The sequence below is a fragment of the Dermacentor andersoni genome, chromosome 2, assembly GCF_023375885.2.
Source record: "Dermacentor andersoni chromosome 2, qqDerAnde1_hic_scaffold, whole genome shotgun sequence".
NCBI classification, from domain to species: Eukaryota; Metazoa; Arthropoda; class Arachnida; order Ixodida; family Ixodidae; genus Dermacentor; species Dermacentor andersoni.
In genome coordinates, this window is record NC_092815.1 from 90,105,460 (window position 1) to 90,124,193 (window position 18,734).

General features: G+C 45.2%; 1 protein-coding gene across 4 annotated transcripts in view; it reads left to right on the plus strand.

The window, feature by feature from the left end:
* The window catches only part of LOC126541645 (uncharacterized), a 129,466-nt gene that overhangs the window by 7,925 nt on the left and 102,807 nt on the right, over positions 1-18,734 (plus strand). For all 4 annotated transcript variants that reach the window (XM_055076807.2, XM_050188502.3, XM_055076805.2 and 1 more), the window contains 3 exons: positions 4,232-4,276; positions 8,936-9,136; positions 13,795-13,947. In XM_055076807.2, coding sequence (XP_054932782.1) covers positions 4,232-4,276; positions 8,936-9,136; positions 13,795-13,947 — 399 coding nt within the window. The remainder of the gene's footprint in view (positions 1-4,231; positions 4,277-8,935; positions 9,137-13,794; positions 13,948-18,734) is intronic.

Sequence of the window (18,734 nt, forward strand, 5' to 3'; positions counted from 1 at the left end):
TTTCGCAACCGGGAAGTTGCAGTGTCACGGTAAACCGAAGAAAAGGTTATGCTTTTAGCGCTTATCCGAAAGCCCTGATGGAAGTGTTAGAGGCAGATTGAAAGGCGGCTGTCTAAATTGTCCACATACCCGATTCAAGATGTCCTGCTTCAATACGCCAGCCACATACTTGGAAACTTAGCGGGAACACAGTATGGCATATTTTCCTACGGCCACCTGTGAACTGTAAAATTCGTTGGAGGCACTTAGATGTTTATTAACTGCGGGAAGGCGAAAGCCGTTTGCGACTCATTCCACTGAGTTGAATTTGCCGCGCTTGAATTCATTTTGTGACAGATGAGAAGAGCAGCTGGGGCAAGCGTGGCAGAGGGATCATGTGACATCACGACGCGCTGCACCGTGATGTCACGTGATATTAAGGTCACGTGACCTCAAATGTAACGGACGGACGCTAGTAGGAACAATTAAACGCTATCGCCTTAATAAATATCCTCTCAGCAACTACTTAAAGCCATGCAAAGCTGAAGACTGAGGTCCTGGTAAACCTTAGGGATTGCTTTCAAACGCTGATGAGTCTACCTGGCCGTCTACCTTTTTCTGTGGGAAGGTAAAATAGGAGACTGAAAATGTAGCTCCACCTCCACTATTACTATTCCGCTCCGATTAATTTTCGTTGCACCGAGATTTCAGCAGACAACAGCAGTCATCTGCTAACACTTATTACCAGCTACTCAGCAAGACGCCAAAAATTAAAGATATTGGCGGATCGTAGTGCTGCAGCAGTAGTATAAAGCTTCGAATATTACGCGGCGTGCATTTTCTCCCCGGTATGCTTATTTGTGTGTTTCAACTTCACCAGGCACGCAGGAAACTTTGCTACGGTTGCTGCAACGGGATAAAAGCAGCTGATAGGCTTCTCAGCAGTCTTTTGTTTATTCAGAAACGTTTCTCCGATCGGCGTTCTGCGGAGGCAGTGCATATTTGAAGCCCACTTCACCGCAATACAGGGCGCACTGTAGCAGACAACGTGCGAAGCCCCGCCTGCGGCTCTCACTGCACCTGCGCTATAGTTTCTCCGGCGCCCCGTGGAGCGCCTGCGGCACGGAGCGGCATTCTAACTAAGAGTGGATGACCCTGTACATCTCAAGCAAAGCTTTCTGTCAGAAATGCTGTCCAAAATGCATTAGATCATGAGTTTGCAGGGTTAAAAATTATGTAATTGCTCTTATCAAGCCTATGTCCTTCTCCTCTCGTTGTGCTCGGCATCACTGTGGCTACGGCCTACCTACTTAACACTATTATTGATGTATTTGTTGCAACTCAGTGGGCATTCGATGCATTCAAGGACCAGGTGAGGATTTATCAAGCCAGAACACATTACTGCAGCTGTTTTTGAACCTACCTTGCGTGTAGGGTTTTTGTAAAACGGACATAAGGGAAGTAGTCCAACAAAAACAAAAGTTGCAGGAAGATAGAAATGGATTAATCACTAGCATGTGAACAAGGGAAGCCCTATCTCTTAACCAACATTTAGACATAGTTTTTTGTTGAGCCTAATAAAGACATAAGACTGATGAAATGCTGGTGCTGTGCTGAGGCATCCCTTGATAAGGAAACTAAAATCAGTCTATGTAAACTGCAAAGTAACATGTTTTGTCAATTTCAGAAGTAGTATATGAAATTGTAATATCAATTTTTGCTGTAAAGTTATGCAATTTATAATTCTTACATTATGTTTTCCCACTCTCTCTCTTTTATGTTCAGATATTCACCAATTCTAGTAAGAGATTTGTAGGCCTATGTGAAAAATTTGCTTTCAACTTTAATGTTATGCTATAAATTGCACCTAAATTGCTACAGCCTTTGTGTGTCTCACAATATACAGTATTTGAATAGAGCTTTTTCTTCATGGCCCAAACAAAAGAGAAACAATCGCCAGTTAGTTAAATTTATCGAATTGAGAAATAAATTTTTTTTTAACACAAGATGCGCAAGCCAGATATATTGGAGCCTGGTGCCTACCTACACTGCTGTGAAAGCATCCATCACATGAAGCACAACTTGGTCAATTGTAGTGAAGACATGAGCAAGGCAAAAAACCACAAGTATCTTGAGTGCTTTCTTAATTTGCAGTTCGGAATTGGTGTGACATTTCAGTGAGACCCAGCGAAGAAGTCAGAAGTGCTGCAGTCTCTTTAAGGGCCCCTCACCAGGCCCCATAGTAAATTTTGGTTATACGCTAGAAGTTGTTACGTGCCCTTTAGGGAGCGTTCTGCCGAAAAAATGTCCAAATCGGCTCATTCACACCCAAGACAGAAATATTTCAATGCCGCGAACCCATTATTTCAGCAGGCGGGCTCCACTGCCAAGCAGGACGCTCTCTCCACTCGTCCCGTCTAGCCTCCACGGAGAAATTCCTTCCCTGCATTCTCCCATACCGGGCCTTGAGGATCGTGTGACACACACGTCACGGGCCCCACCTTCATTTTTTTTTTCTGGCGCTACACATTTCCGCTGAAGCGTCGCACACGAGTTGTTGTCTCGTTTGCACAGTGCACAATTTTGCGCACTGTGCACAAGGAAATGACTAGGGGTATAATTCAGTGCTACACGAATACTGAGGCAGAAGAAGCGGGTCGCAGAGCATGATCACGCGCTGGAGCACGGTATATGATGGCATAGTTTTGGTACGTGCTCATGTGACTGCACGACGGTGGGAAGAAGCAGACGAAGCGGAAGTGCATCTCTCTTGCTTCGGTGCAAAGTAAAACAAAAAAACACGCAGACATTCCATTTGTGTGTTTTATTATTTCTCTAAACTTCAATTTGTCAATTCAAGCAACAGATCGCACGGATAACAGATGTACACCCGGCCACAAAATATTACGGACCATGAGATCTGAGAAAATGCTGATTATCTCCGCGACCGCACAACGCAGCCTGGTATTTGCATTTCGAGCCTCGACTAGAATATGTTAACAACATTGCCGTATACAGTTTTACCGGCTACTACTACAAGCTGCCCGGGAATCGAACTTTTTCTGAGATCTCGTGGTCCATAAAGTTTTGTGGCCGGGTGTACATCTTGAATAATTCTAGAAGTCATATGTCACCATGAGCTATGTCAGACTGCGGACACCAGTATGTAGGCACTGTGGGAGATATGGGGTTCTCCTCCGTATTCTTGGGACAAAGGAACGACAACACAGTAGTGCAAACAATCACAAGGGCATTTAATGCACCTTTCATAGATCAATGCCTGCTAGCCGAGTTGCTATCCCCAAAACATGCCGATGGGCGCGCGACAAATCTAGAAGTCCGACTCACTGCGACCACGTAGCGAGCGAATATGTTCGCCCCATGCTGGATCCCAACGCCTGGTCATTCGCGTGTATGGTCACGCGGACGGTGGCGCGTTCCAAGGCGGCCACGTGAGGCGGTCTCGCAGAAACATGGGTCGGCAGCGCACGGGACGTCCACGCCGTTCGCAGACCCGCCGGGAAAGACCAAGCGCCTTTCTTTCCCGCGCCTAAGTAACCCCGCCGCAGCGCAACACTAGCGCCATCTCTCGCACTGCGCTTCAACCACTCCGACCGCCACGGGCGCTAGGCCACGCGGCGGGCGAAGCCGCCCTGCAGAAGACGAGCTATGCGGGAAAACTAGATCTCAGGGGAGGCGTGAGAGTCACGCATCCCCACAGCACAGACACACAAGTACGTCATCCTCCGGTTTGGAGCGCGGCGGCCGCGAGGAGTAGAAAAAACGGCCTTCGGTTTGAAATTTCTGATCCCACTGCGGCGCGTAGCGATGTAATACTTTGCAGACACGATCATTATCGCTCCATGTATGCTCTGTGCTTGTCAGCTCAAAATGGCCGGCCCTGGTGAGGGATCCTTTAAAAATTTAGTACGATTCTGTTAAGTTGTTTCTCCACGAGCATTTCTCTAATTTTATTTATTTGTTTAGCTGAGGTAGCAAAACTAAATGAGTGCTGATTTGCTGACACACTGTAACATGTACAGACTGTGGTGTTCTGAAAAAATTGAGCTAGCTAAAGCTAAAAGCATTGCGTGAGGCATGTTACTTTGTTACTGATTCCGTCTTGAGCAATGTGTTTGCATCTAGATGAGCCATAGCTGTGTCTAAGTTTACAGAGTTTTTTCTTTTTAGCTGTTGCCTCTGGTCTGTGTCAGTTTTTGCTCAGCTGATTTGAGCTCTGCTTTTCTTGCAGGACGACAACACCCACCAGCTAAAGCCCGAACCTGTAGATGTAAAGGTAAGTGTAGTACTAGTATACACTCGAGAAGTCATACATATTGAAATTGGTCATTCATTTTTTGGTTTTATCTTTCCAAACAACAGAGATTGACCGTATTCATTTGCCCTTTATTTATGAGTATAACACATACAAAACATTCAATAAATTCAAGTACAAGCCAGGATTGCTGGTTGTTTCTGAATTTTGCAGAAGTCTGGCATCATTGTGAAGTGGCACCCTAAACCAAAATTTGCAAAAAAAAAAAAATGAGTTCGTGTTGCGAACCTGTGCCTAAGGGTCCAAATACATATGTAATGTAGTGAGCAGCTGCAGTGAGTGCACTGATGACTGAACATAAAAAAGGACTAAAATTTATTTCAGGGCATTTGCCTCACATGGGTTTTTGTTTTAACATTGTTGTATGCAGTTATCTTGTGCAGTTATTATGGAGTTATGTTTTATTATGTCTGCGCATAATTTACATGTATAGGCTTTCGCTCCCCCTTTCCTCAAGAGTTGTGGTTCTACGGGTTATAACCTTGAATCTGTTGTGAGTGTTAAAATGTGATTCTGTACGATGTTGTACAGTGAGGAGCATAAAGTAGCTCTGTTGTGGTTTCTCCATGTGCATTGTCTTGCTGTATTTATCTGCAGCTTTGGATTTCTTCATAACCAAACATTTCATTTCCCCCCTCCTCTTTTCTTTTTGGATATTGGTCGCTGGTTTTACCACTGGAATTGAGCCATTTGGTTTGAAGAGTAATAAGAATGGAAAGTAAAATTTATTGTTGGAATACTGCGCCTGTGAAGTGCATCCCCTTACAAGATTATAGAAGTGCTAATATGCAAAAGCATTTAGGGATGGTGAGTGTGAATACCTCAATTCGTGAATAATGCTGGCTGTAACACAGTAAAACCTCGTTAAACCATACCCACTTAAACAGTAGTTTCGTTTTAAATGTAGTAAAGTGAAATCCTCGACTCAGTGGCCATTGAACATAATGTGTTTTGTGTTGAGATAAACCGTACCAGCTTATTGCGTACGTATCGCTTAACACATAGTGTTTCCACTTTTCGTCACACAAACACGCCGGTGCGCCGTCTCCATCGGGTGGCCCGTCAGAACAACGAGCCTCAGAGATCAGCACAACGGCTTCCAAGCGCCCTGTGCGTTTGCTCGTGAAGCCACATCAACATCAACATCATTTCGGCGCCGTGCCAGAGAGCGTTGTGGTGTTGTGCAAAGAAGGGCTTGCATCATGCTGAAGGAGTATAAAAAAGAGGTTGGTCGCTCAGCATAGAAGAAAAATTAGACATCGTTCGTGCTATCGAACGTGATACGAAGAAGTCGGTGCTGGCACGTGACAGTGATCTACTGTTGACGACGGTGTATGGCATTTAGAATGCGCAGGAGTTGCTCCGCAGCGCTGCTGTGACCGCGAAGAGATGCCTGCTACGAGGTTCGACTTTTTGCCATCGTTGCCTTTGTTGTTGCCGAAGTGTCGACTAGCAATATTTATGAAGACTACATGGAAAGCGACAGCACGGGCGATTGAGGTCTGACAGTGGCAGACGCTGCGCGTTACGTCAGCCTCATGAATGCAGTCATCGCGATGAGGACAGCACCCTGCAATGAAAAAGGCACCCCGCGACTTCTGCAGCACTACCGCCTGCGTGCACGGAGAACGTGAAACTCCCAACGAGGAATCTGCCATGCGAGTGTTTGCCGAGAAGAGGTGGCTGGCTGAAAAGCTGGCTCGCGGCTTCACTAAGTTTGAGGCCGCTGTCATCACTGCTAGGCCGCCGCGGCATCAAACGAAAAGAACACTTTTGTCTCGCGAAATGAATGAATACTGCATGTTTTTTCCCCTTTCATCACACTCTCTCTCTGAGTTCCGTTTTTTACAGGTAAATGGGCGATCTCATGCTATTTTGGTTAAGCAGTACTACCGTTTAGTACGTACTTCTTCCGAGCTCCGGCCAGCTATGGTTTAATGAGGTTTCACTGTAGTAGTGGCCATGTAGCTCATTTAATTCACATTTTGATTTGCTGTTGGGTATGTAAATTTAACATGTATGCACATTGTGAGTGTGTGTCTACACATATGCATCTATGTATGCGTATTTGTATGTGATAAAGAGATATAAAGATCTCGCTCTAGGTCTAAACCTAGACGTGGGTCTAAACCTAGACCTGAGTTTAAAATTACCACTGCCTAGCACCTTCATGGGGGTTTCCAAGTAACATTATGTAGGTTGTTGATCGTGGTACGCATTGTCAAGTTGTATTTGCATGCAATGGAATTTTGCAAAAAAAAGGCCTGTTAATTGGGATATCTTAGAAATACCGCATTTGTTCCCACCTTAATGTTTGATTTTGTAAATAGAGTCATACGTCGATATAACAAAGTCGGTAAAATCGCCAATTTGCTTTGTTATTTAGAAATTTCGTTGTATTGAAATTCAAGTGTTTATGCAAATAAGTACAGTTGCTGATAGATTTTTCTTGCATGGAAAGGGGCCGCAAAATTTTCTGAATTATCGGGCAGTTGAAGAAAGCAAACTTGAATGAGAAAACAATTCATTATGATAAATTTGGGAGTCGGCAACGAATGATATGGTTTCATGCCACATACGTCGACGATATCTTCACATCAGTGGTACAAATTAAGTGTAGCCAGCCATGCTTTCGCGTGCACTCTGCTCTCGCAACTGATAGCATTGCCCCTACTGGGATGATGCTATCAGGAAAAGCGGCGGCAGTAGGGAACGAATGCTTCATCTGCCTTTCGCACCAATGGGTCACCGAAACTCAAGATTACACCACCTCCAATAGTAAACGCACGAGAAGACAGCTTACATGATGCCACGCTGTCCTGGCATGCCACTCTTTGCACACGCAGTAAGCCCAAAGTGTGCGACGCGCGGTAGGATCTTATTGCGCTTGGACTTTATATGGAACATGGGGCGCTATAATGTAAAGCTATTCCAAACTTTAATTCTGCAATCAGCCCTCCGCAATTGGTCAAAAACTTTTTTGGCCCACCCTCACTTCTCCTGTCTGTCATGTGACGTCACGAAAACCGTAACAGCTCCCCATCTAATATGACATGTACACATTGATTATGCATGATTGGACCGAACAAAAGAAAAATAGTTATTGCTGATTTGACGCCTTTTCGCTATTAGAACTCGTCTATTGGTCAAAAGCTTTAGGGCTGCACCCGCTTCACCTGTCGGCCATGCGACATCACAAAACCACGAAAACTTACTGCGTCAAAGTGACATGTGCTCGTTAAAGATGCATTAATATGCCGAGCAAAACTGATTTTATTTCTGAATAGCCGCAAGCTGCCCGGTTCCGAAAGGAATAAAAGATGGCTGCAGCCGATCGCTCAGGCACTGGTTACTCGCACCTAGGTTTATTTGCCTACAACAAAACGTTTTGCATGGTCGTGTAACGTTATTGAGCATTTTCAGCACGTTTATACCTTGCTGTGCCAACTCTTTGCTGAGAATCCGTTTTAGCATCATTCTTAACCTTTCGTTGCATGCTGCCACAATTTACGACCAGCCACCGCAAGCTAAGTAAGGGAAAGCGGACCAATCGCAGACGCCGGCACCACCCTCTTCATCCGGTTATCGATTTTCAGTGCACTGGCTCGGCCCCATCAAATACCTGTCCACTTGAGCGTGCCCCTTGCCTTTTGTCAGCCAATTAGATAAGACGAGCCACTCAGTGTACGCGATGTTATTTGCTTTTAAAGCAAACAAAAGTGACCTCCTATAAATGAAGAGAGCGTTTGATTGGTCTGTTCAAACAACCCTGTGGGTCACCGCCCGATGCTTGCGTCAGTGGTTATGCAAATTTGACGTCAAGAGATTGGAATAAAAAAGTATTGGAATAGTTTTACGTTATAAGGGTCATGATGTTATAGGGCCCATGACCGCCAAAATGGCGGCCGCTCTTATGGCGCAGCGCGCAATTTGAGAGGTGCGTTTGCAAGCAGCTGCTTGTAATTCAATCATTTGACCATCTGAGTCCGCCAAAGTTTCCATTTATTGTCTTCATATTTATATTTTTTCACCGGCAGTGACATTTTGTTATATTGAAATCGCATAAAAACACGCTTCGTCACATTGAAGTTCTAAATGCATGGTGTTCTATGGACAAGATGTTATGAAAACTTAAATACTTCATTATATTGAGAATTTCATTATATTGAAGTTAGTTATATCGAGGTTTAACTGTGTATGTGTGGTAAACCAAAATGAACTCTTAACAAGAAAAATAAGAGTGCCATTACATGACATGCATTGATACCAGGCTTGCCTTATGTGTGAAAATCGTGTAGTTTAAGCAGAACTTCACTTTATCCCTGTGCAATTCTGCATGTATGTTGCCTAGCTTTAGAGAGCCATTTGTGAATTCATGGGTTTGATTAATATTGATTTTATTTTTATTTCCTTCTTTTGTAACATAAAATGATATGTTGACATAAGTGGTGTAACATAAAAGGGATGAGTTGTTGTTTAGTGTGCTGTCAGTGTTTCGTTGTCTACAAGCATAAATAATGCGAAGGCCAGTGCTGCAGTCGTGAAAACCCTGAATGTTGATTTACAGGAGGTAAGAAATAGGTCATGCAGTCTTTCTATTATATTCTTTTTGTCTTGCAGAAAACTGTGGAAGTGTTACTACGACACCAGGCAGACGTGAATGCACGGGACAAATTTTGGCAGACTCCACTACATGTGGCAGCTGCAAATAATGCAGTGTCATGTGCTGAGCTGATCATTCCTCTGCAGAATAATGTCAACATCTCAGACCGTGCTGGACGCACCAGCCTTCATCATGCTGCCTATAATGGGCACACACCGGTAAGTGCATAAGTCTTGCACAACGCTTTCTTTTGTAGAATTAAGTTTTAGTATAAGTTCCTCTTCTAGTCTGTCAAACAGTCTCGCAAACAAATCCATGTAGGTGTGGTTTCATTTGTCCTTGTTGTGGATCCCAGCAGTAATTTCTCACAATTTATTGGCAGTGAAGAGCTCCAGCTGATGACATCTAATTAGCAATCACTTTGCATTCGTTTTACTGCCATGCAGCAGTTCACCTTCTTGCCTGTAAAGCATTTGTGGGCTGACCTTTGTATCTGTAGAGGCCCTATGAAAATTTTCTTCTGGGGGGAGGGGGACAGTATCATAGTTGCTTCAACCTCCTTCTGAATGAACTGATTGACCGTATTCAATGCCACGTCCTTCACTTCTGAATGGTACAAAGAAGTCCCATCACTGGTTGTAGAGCACAATTGTGATTGGGCGCCGAAGGCGATGGAAGGTGTAGAGTACAGCGATGTGGCTACCTATGGAAGCGAACGCCACCGAACATGCTGGTGTGGCAAGACTCGATCATGTGCGATTACCAGCTCCTTTTAAAGTAGCGAAGTGCTTGAAGATGGCCGACAAGTTGCATGACACTGTACAAAGCAGCATGCGTAAGTACGGAGTCGAGGCAGGGTGATGTACGTCACCCGAGCAACAGGAATGCAACCAGCGCATCGGTGTGTGGTGGCTCGATTATTCGTATTATCCACCGCAGCACGAAAAGCTGTTCGCAACATTCAAATTTAGCACATTGTAAGCTAATGAACTACAGCCAGGACTTCTGAAAAAATTCGTATCGTACCAAAATTCATATGAGGCATGATCATATCACCGAGATTCTGCTGTATAAACAAGCTAACAAGCTAAGTGGAAAAGGGAAGCAAAAGATTGTCACATTAGAACATAAGGAAGCAATTGTAAAAGCTGTTGCGTCAGGTGCTAAAAAGTCGTAAGTCGCACATGCCTGAGATTCTTTTGTTGTTTCAAAATTTTAATGCATACGTGGCTGTGGAGCTGTCTTATTCTTTGCATGTTTAAAGTTGTGCACACCTTTGGGTATATATTATAGTAAAGGGCAATAATGCATATATGTAGCCAAGTAATTTTGGCTCCCCCTTCAACTTCGTTATATCAACATAGTACTCGTGTATAAGAAAATTCTTAATCAACGAATGCTATCTGAACTCTACAATGCACACCTGAAATATTAATCAAAGGCAAGAAAATGAGGACATGAAATATGCATAAACTATAGTTTGAGTGTGCTCGGTCATAATAGTGCTGCGCTAGTATTCGAAGATAGCATACTAACAAGCCTGTGTCACGACCCTAAGTGACAATATAGAGCTCACCTCGCACTATTGCACTTTGCAGTGTGCAAGCATTCTGTCTCGCACAAAGCAGATCCTCAGATTCACCTGTGGCTCTATAAATGAGTGCATGCATTGAACTGTTACTTCGATGAATTCTAATGTGTGAATAATTTCTCTAATACTGTGTGCAAATATTACTCTCCTGTTCAGTAAAGCCTGCTACTTATACCAAATTCATAGCTGAATGTGATGCCTAACTGAGGGACTACCTTTGTGAGATTAAAAATAAAGACTGCATATTGTGGGAATGGCGCGGTCCCACAGTCCACGCCAGCAGGCCCCAGTCCTGGCCAGCCGTGCCCAAGAGCGCCCAGCCGAGCCTCGAAAAACCGCTCACGCTCACATTTCACTTTGTCCTCCACTTCTTTGCTGCTGGCTCCGATGCCAGAGTTCCCATACTGCCCCTCCCTCTGCAAAGGCGATGATGGCACTGGCCCACGGCGGCTTGCCGTGATGGTACCACACCCCTAGTGGCGGGCAAACCTTGCAGACTGCTGCACAGAATGAGGCCCGACGGAGCAGGCAACGTCGGAGTAATTGAGGTCTTCCAGGATGCCGAAGGCCCTAAACCTGGCTGGCTTCTCACACGTATGCTTCGTGCAGATGCGGCAGACCAGGTGGTCAAGCCTCTAAGTTGTTGAAATCTTGCAGGAACCAGAAGGCCCTAAACCATTCCTGGAGGCACACCTGGTCCAGTCTTCCTCCTCGACCTCGTTCTGATGAGTACATGCAGCAGGTCGCCGGAAGTAGCAGCTGCTCACTCGCTGCCATTCCATTGCACAGAGACTGCACAGTGCCGCACCACGCATTCAACAGGAGTGGAAGATCGTAGATGATGACGATCATCGCCCGAACGGTGCTGTTTCCACTACCGTTGGCAACTGACCTCGAGCACCCATGAGGTTCTCGTCGTAGCTGTCGTTGAACTCCTCTTCTGTAGAATCGTCATCGTTGTCTTCGCTGCCGCCGGCCGGCGCCGAGGAACAGCCGCCAGAGTCCAAGACTTGGCCCTCCTCAGGCTCGGACGAGGACAATGTGCCACTCTTGTTCTCGGCTTCGCTGCCCATCGAGCGGTTCTTCCGAGCCGTTTTCTTTGACAGCTTGCCTTCACGTGCCTTGGCTGCTCGCTTACCATCAGCTGTCCAGTGTTTGTCGCTCTCCGGCCTCTCCGAGTTGCTGGACGCGGCCGCGCTGCCAGATTTGGAGCCACACGTGATCTTCGTGCTTCAACAACTTGTCGCGTTGACGCAGTGCTGCATCTCATTGATGCAGTCACCGTGCCGACAGGTCCATTCTCCAATGGTCAGGCCGGGAGCTTCAGCAGTGCGTAGGAGACCTCTCCAGCCACATGTCCTACATGTCCTATGCCAGCCCCAATGACGGTGACAGAGGAGAAGCCGGCAGAGACGGTCCTCAGCGAACGCCAGAGCTGCAGCTCGCACTGCGTAGATTGTCACGCACCAGGCCAGGCAGGCGTCGCTACTGGTCGTGGTACAGGGCACTGCCCTGCTTCCCCACAATCATAGTTCATCCCGGAATGCAACCAGGCCCCCATGTTATGGGCGCCAATGTAGAGACGGTGCGGTCCCCTGGAAGAAACGGAGGACAAAGTGACACGTGAGCGGTGATTTGAGGCTCGGCTGGGTGCTCTTGGGCGTGGCCAGCCAGGACTGGGGCCTGCTGATGTGGACTGAGGGATCGCGCTGTTCCCACAATATCTAGTACAAAAAAGACAAAAAAGTAATAACCTTGGTTACAATGATTCGTGGTACTATATCACGCATATATAATGGACCCTACGACAAACAGGTGGTGCACGCGGGTTTATAATTGAGACTACATTTTAGCATGCAGTCCAGGGTGCCATAACAAAGCTCGTAGCCTTGGCTGTGCTGCCAATGAATTGCAAGATAGATTATAGCCCTGGGCTAGGAATCAAAGTACAACTTTTCTCATTTCCCGACCACATACCGTACTTACACGATTGTAAGTCGACCACTTTTTTAAAGATTGAAAATCTGAAGTATGGGGAGTCGGCTTACAATCGAAACCAAAACATGGCACCGCCAAAAAAGCGAGACCAACAGGAGTGACAACGTAGTTAAAATTTTATGTTTGCTCTATAGCCCTACCCGTAGCTTTTCGCTATCCTGCGTGTTTGTTCGCTTTTCGGAAGGGTTTTTCAACATTTTTGAGAGTTGATGGAAGCGCCGCTGTTCCATTCGCGGCGGCACCCTCAGAACGGCGGCGCTTGCGAGGAGCACCTGGAGTTCATGGAAGAGCAGACACCGCTCGCGGGTTTCTCTTTGCCAGTTGCGCTTAGCTTTCTCTATAGTTTGACGAAAGGCATTGGTTTGACGCGTTCCACTTGACTGCCAGCTACGTGCTACTTCTATGCTTCCTCAGTCGTCACGAGTGCTCCAGACCCATTAATCAATTGGCACTCGTTCACAGCAGTGTTCAAGAGGGCTGCCATCCTTTACGCTAAAGAAACAAATCACTGCGCAGCGGGCCACAAGTTCGATGTTTCTGAACGGGTGGTGCGTGAGTGGCGACTGCAGCGAAGCGAAATTTTCACCTGTGATGGCAAGTGAAAAATTTCCCACGTGCCGAAGTCTGGACGCTTTCCGGAGCTGTAGGCTAAGCTTGCGGCGTACATCGCTGAAATGCACGATCGGTCCCTGCCAGTGAAGTGCGACATGGTCGTGAAACAAGCCCGGATCTTCACCTTTTAAGGACCTGCTCTGCCGTGAGTACAACGAGTGGCTGGCGGCAGAAGACCGCGAAATTACGCCAACCGGACCTGTCAAAAGAGCCTCCCTGACGGCTGCGTGTGGTTGGGTGCATTCGGCATGGGCTGCCGTTCCACAAGATGTCGTGCTGTGGTCGTTTGCAAAATTTGAAATTTCACAGGATGATGACACGCTGTGGGACCGTAGCAGCAATGACGATGACAGCACTAGTGAAGATGAGTAGTCCAGTGACCATGTCAGCTACTAATAAATTTTCGTTATCAAATGCACCCTCAGTTATGCTCTCCTTTTTTTCTTTTTTTTCCCCTTTCACACGATATGGGGGGGTCGACTTACATTTGAGTGGACTTACTATCGTGTAAATACGGTAAGTAAAGGTAAAGCATCGATCATGATTGTCATTGATGAGGTGACATATTGCTACAGAACAGTATTATAACAAGCTAATCGCCCAAGTTCCATAAGCTGGCCATTCGGCATGCTTGAGAGGACTGTTTCTACATTTGCATTTTGTGTACCTCTCCAGATGGTGGAACTTCTACTGCAGAACAACGCCACATGCAACTTCTTTGACAAGCGTGATCGCCGAGCCATCCACTGGGCTGCCTACATGGGCCACACGGAAGTTATCTCTCTTCTGGTCAGCCATGGAGCCGATGTCAACGTGCGAGACAAGGACGTATGTACCCAAACAGATCATTGAACATCATTTTAATCACTATCAGTTATTCAGTAAAGTCACTTTTGTATTTAGATTTAGATGCATTTTAAAGAACAACAGGCAGTCCGAATTAATCCAGAGCCCTTCAATATGGCATCTCTCTTAGCCTCAGTTTTTCTCTGGGACATGAAACAATCAATTCATGCAACCTTTTCTGTTGTTTACTAAACCACTTTTATGCTATGATATGTACCGTATTTACTCATGTAAGGCCCAACCCCCCCCCCCCCCTTTTTGGAGTGAAAATTTGATTTAAAAAAAACGTTTCACTAAATGTAACGCACCTGATTGTGTGCTAGTTAATCTCAGCAAGCCGGTACTAGATGGCACTAGTTGTCCTGCCAACGATGGCATTATTATCGCCGTATAAGTGGTGTCCACATCCATTCACTGGTGGTGGCGCCCTCTGTATAACAGGCGCAGATCTCGAAGGTTATGCTTTCACTGGTTTCATGCAGCAGAAGTGATTGTGGGAGCCAGAAACACGTCATAGAGGTCGAGTTTTTTACACCACCTATTCCGCCCTTTGCACCAAACTATAAGATTGGTCGTCATCGATGATGAAGCAGCATGTCTGTGCTGGTTAGTGCCTAGCCAGTAGGCGCAATGGACTGCGGGTTGTTGCAGAAAGTTTGCCGTTATGATATTTGTACAGTCGACGCTTGTTACAATGGACCCGCGTACAACAGACTTTCGGATATAACGGGCCATATTTCAGCCTTAGTTTCTTCTGCCTATTTTATTAATATAATGAAATTCGCTTTTGACAAGCCACGTTACAAAGGACTATTGGCTACATCGGACAAAATTAGCGGCAATTTTTTCAAAATGGAGTGTTTAAAAATTTGGAAGACGCTTAAGCTTTGCCTTTAAATGTGGAAGACGATATTATTCAAAGATCCTTGACTGCTCCTCACGCTTCCCGGCAACTGCAGTTTATGTAACCGTAATGTTTACTGGGAAACGCTGGCGGATTTTGGCGCTTTAAACCCCATAGTTTCAAACACTGGGGGCGAACACTATGCACGAAAACGAGCTTTCTGGTAGAGACACAACCTCTTGCATGGGCCACGATGCAGCGGAGGCGAGCACCATCTGGAGCTGTTGAGATTTGTGTGCGCAAATCTGGGAGGCCATGGCCGCTCTATGAATGGTAGAAACACTGGAAAAAAAGCTTGTTTTTCTTTTTCTTTTCTTTTTAGTTTTCGTGTAACAGAATTGTTTTCTCGTATATTCAAATTACAATCCAATGCTATCATGTCTATAGGTTGGTTATGTATAAGTCGTGCTTTACGACTTTGTGCGTAGTTTACCTTGAGAAATTCAATTGGTTCAGCAAAACTTCCTTGTGCCACATGGAGGGCCTGTGTGGTTGGGTATGCGTGGTTCGAAATTCTTTTCGCTGAAACACCGTCCGACGCCGGATGCCAAGACCACACTTTCTGCAACACGGGGCCCTTAACGATATTGCGTTAACAAACGTACTTTTGCCTTGTCGACACGGGCTGACAACTGACTTGCGAGGGGCAGCTGACGATTGCAGCTCAATATTGTGCACACAAGGGAAAAAGGTGGGGCAGAAATGCGTCATCGTTCGCACGCGAGGCAGGGGGAACGGGGGGTTACTCTGGCAGCTTCTGCTTACGGCGTGGCCGCCGTATCTTGAAAGCGACGTGCGATGTAGACAAAGTATGCATCTGTGTGGGCGCTGTATCTTGAAAGTGGTCTGCGATGTGAACACAGTGCGTGCCCGCGCGGGCCTTAAAAGTGATCTACTATGTAGACAAAGTGCACCCAGTGCCAGTAGCCTCGTACGTGCTGGGTTTTTGACGATTAGTTTGCATTGAAACAAGTAACAGCATGAAGGTCAATTTGCTCATTGTTGCTGCTGCACTTGCTTAATTTGCTACCGTAATCAATGCTTCGCCGTTCAGGCAAAACTGTGACCTTTTTGTTTGTTTGTTACTTTGGATGTTCGTCGCTCACTCTTTGCACTAAAGTTGTTAGACATAGTGATGAAAGTTTAGGAAGTGAAGCGTTTTGGATATTACGGACTTCAAATAAAACGTACGTCTTTGGTTGCATTATCAGAGTCCTTTGTAACCAGAATCAACTGTAGCAGTAGACCGCATTGGTGATCAGGCATGAGATAATGTGCACAGGCTGAAATGACAGCCACATGCGTGAAGCGGAGCTTGGGTTTGCATACGATCAGCCGCAGATACTGGGAGCACCTACCAAGTTCATGTGTGTGCTTACTGGACGGAACGATATAAGCTTGCATGCAGGCATAAAGCCAAAAAAGCTCCTAACTGATTTGGGCAAAACAGCCTAAACTGACCCTATCGCGGAGTCAAGGTCGCATATGCAATATTGGCACTTCATGACGACTTTCAGTGCACATAGAACTGTGTGATGAGTGAACACGAAATGCACCCACATCCTAGGCCATCACGAAACTTTAGGTAGACTTTATTTTAGTGAGGCAAAATGCTAAGCAAATGTCCATGAAGGAAATTTCTGCTCTCCTGGCGCTATAAAAAACAAAACAAAAATGTTTTTATCATTGCAATTCACTTTTTTTTGGACTGCCAGATTAATCTGACATTTTCACAGCATTGTTCATGTTCGAAAAATCTGTCCGCAACTGTAAATGTGGTCATTTCAGTTGCCAGTGGTTGCATTAAAAGAGTGGCTTTACACACGTAAATTCAGTATGTAATGAAGTCCTTGCAATTTGTATGCACATGCACACAGCATTCATGAGAGGGGATAAAAGAGGAGAAACACTCGGCTATGGTATGTTTTTACTCACGTGGCTTTGCAGATAAATGCAGTCATGTATGCAAAAGGGTGATATCATACAGAAGATTTAATGTAAAGCATTGACAGCGAAGTTGATGCTGTAGTGCACATGATCCATGACTTCTACATGTGCACATAATAGTACGAAGCCCATGCCAAGTTACATTTCATGACTGGTTATTTTTGTGTGCTACATTCGTCTCTTGCTGCACTAACCTTTAGTGTCATTGTAGTGTTACAAGAACGCTGAAGTAACCACTAGGAACCCACATTCTTTTTTTACATTTGCAAAGTGCTGTGTGCTACTTGCTGTAAACTGAAGATTCACAAATTTGGACTCTCTTTAAATATATAAATTGCCTTCAAAAAGCTCATTTTGCTGCTTTTAGAGCACACTTCTGACTGCACTCTAAATTGACTTGAGGCCCTGGAATGCCTGCACATAGTGGTCAGCTCAGCACCTCTGCTGGTGCCTGCTTCAGTAGCATTGCTTTTATATAAACAAGGAGACCCACTACTGCGCTAGCTGAAACTGGCGTGCATGTCCCGTGACTCGTGCTTGGACTCTTGCTTAGACGTGTTTGACTCGTGTTTAGCATCGTGGCAGGCCCATGGCTCATCAGCAGCTTCCTAGTCTTGCTTCCAATCATTGGCTCATGCCTCACTTGTGCAGGGCACTAAGGGCTTTAATTGGAGGTGTACAAATACTCAAATATCACTGAATTGAATCTGATAGTGAACATTTGAACAATTCAATTTATCGAATATATATATACTATTAAATTTTTTGGTATATTTTGGTACCCGCGCAGTACCGAGTGTTTCGTAAAGTACGAAGATGGGGCCGATTAGCCGCAGATAGGCATGCAGATTGTGTTGGATACGCTGCGAAAAAGTTCACATGTCGCTTCAATCGCCGTTGGTCACTGATGAGCCATCTGTATCAACATATTAGTGACAAGCATTTCGCAATGGTTTGCAGACGTTACTGCATCGGCCAGTGGTGAATTTTCGTCACAGCCACTTTGCTTCATTCATTAGGCTTGATCGGTGGTGCTTCATTCAGTGTTGGCGATTAAAGTTACTGTTTGGGGCCAAATCGGCACAGACCTTTTTGCAGCAGCCATACGACACTCGCTAAGCCAACAACTGCCTCACAAACGAAAATGAGAGACAGCGATTAACGAGGACGAGGAGGAAACAGGAAGGGCGGGGGGAGGGTAGTGAGTATTGCGTGAGCATGATGTTACCCTGCAGGTTTCAGATTCTTTGACAGGTGGCAAATCACAGTGAACCTGACAATGAAACGGTGTGGATAGCACCTGCTCTTTAACGTCAACACTGGCTACATGCGGAGTGATGTGCAGACCTTTTGCCTGTTGGGCAGATTGGCCTTATGATAACCCAGCTGCAGTGCAGGTGGTTTAGCTATTCTGTATTTTGGAGAAAAACTGGAAAGAAAAGCTTTCTATGCAATAAATAGAATAATGGCCGCAGAACGCAGGTCCTCTATTAAACTGAGGAACTAATTGGTATTCATTACAACAGAATATCACTAATTCATTAGTTTCAGTAGGGAAAAAGTTATTCTATTCAACAGAAATTTTATTGATAAAAAAATATTTTCACCTTAAGATACTAGAACAGCTGTAATCAGTGCTGCCATATTAATTTGGCGTTCCCTTTAATAAGAGTAGACTGTACTGTATGTCTTGATTTCCATGTACCTAAGTTACTGACAGCTTACAACACTCTTACTATGCAATGTTAGGAAACTTGCGAGCGTATGCAGCACCGTATTTTCTTGCCCATAATTTGTAAGCATTAAATTTTGTGAAAAATTTTCTGGTATTTGATATTCTATTTGATATTCAGCTTTCTTGATATGACTCAATATTTGATTAAAAATCTACTATTTGGTATTTACACACCTCTAGTTT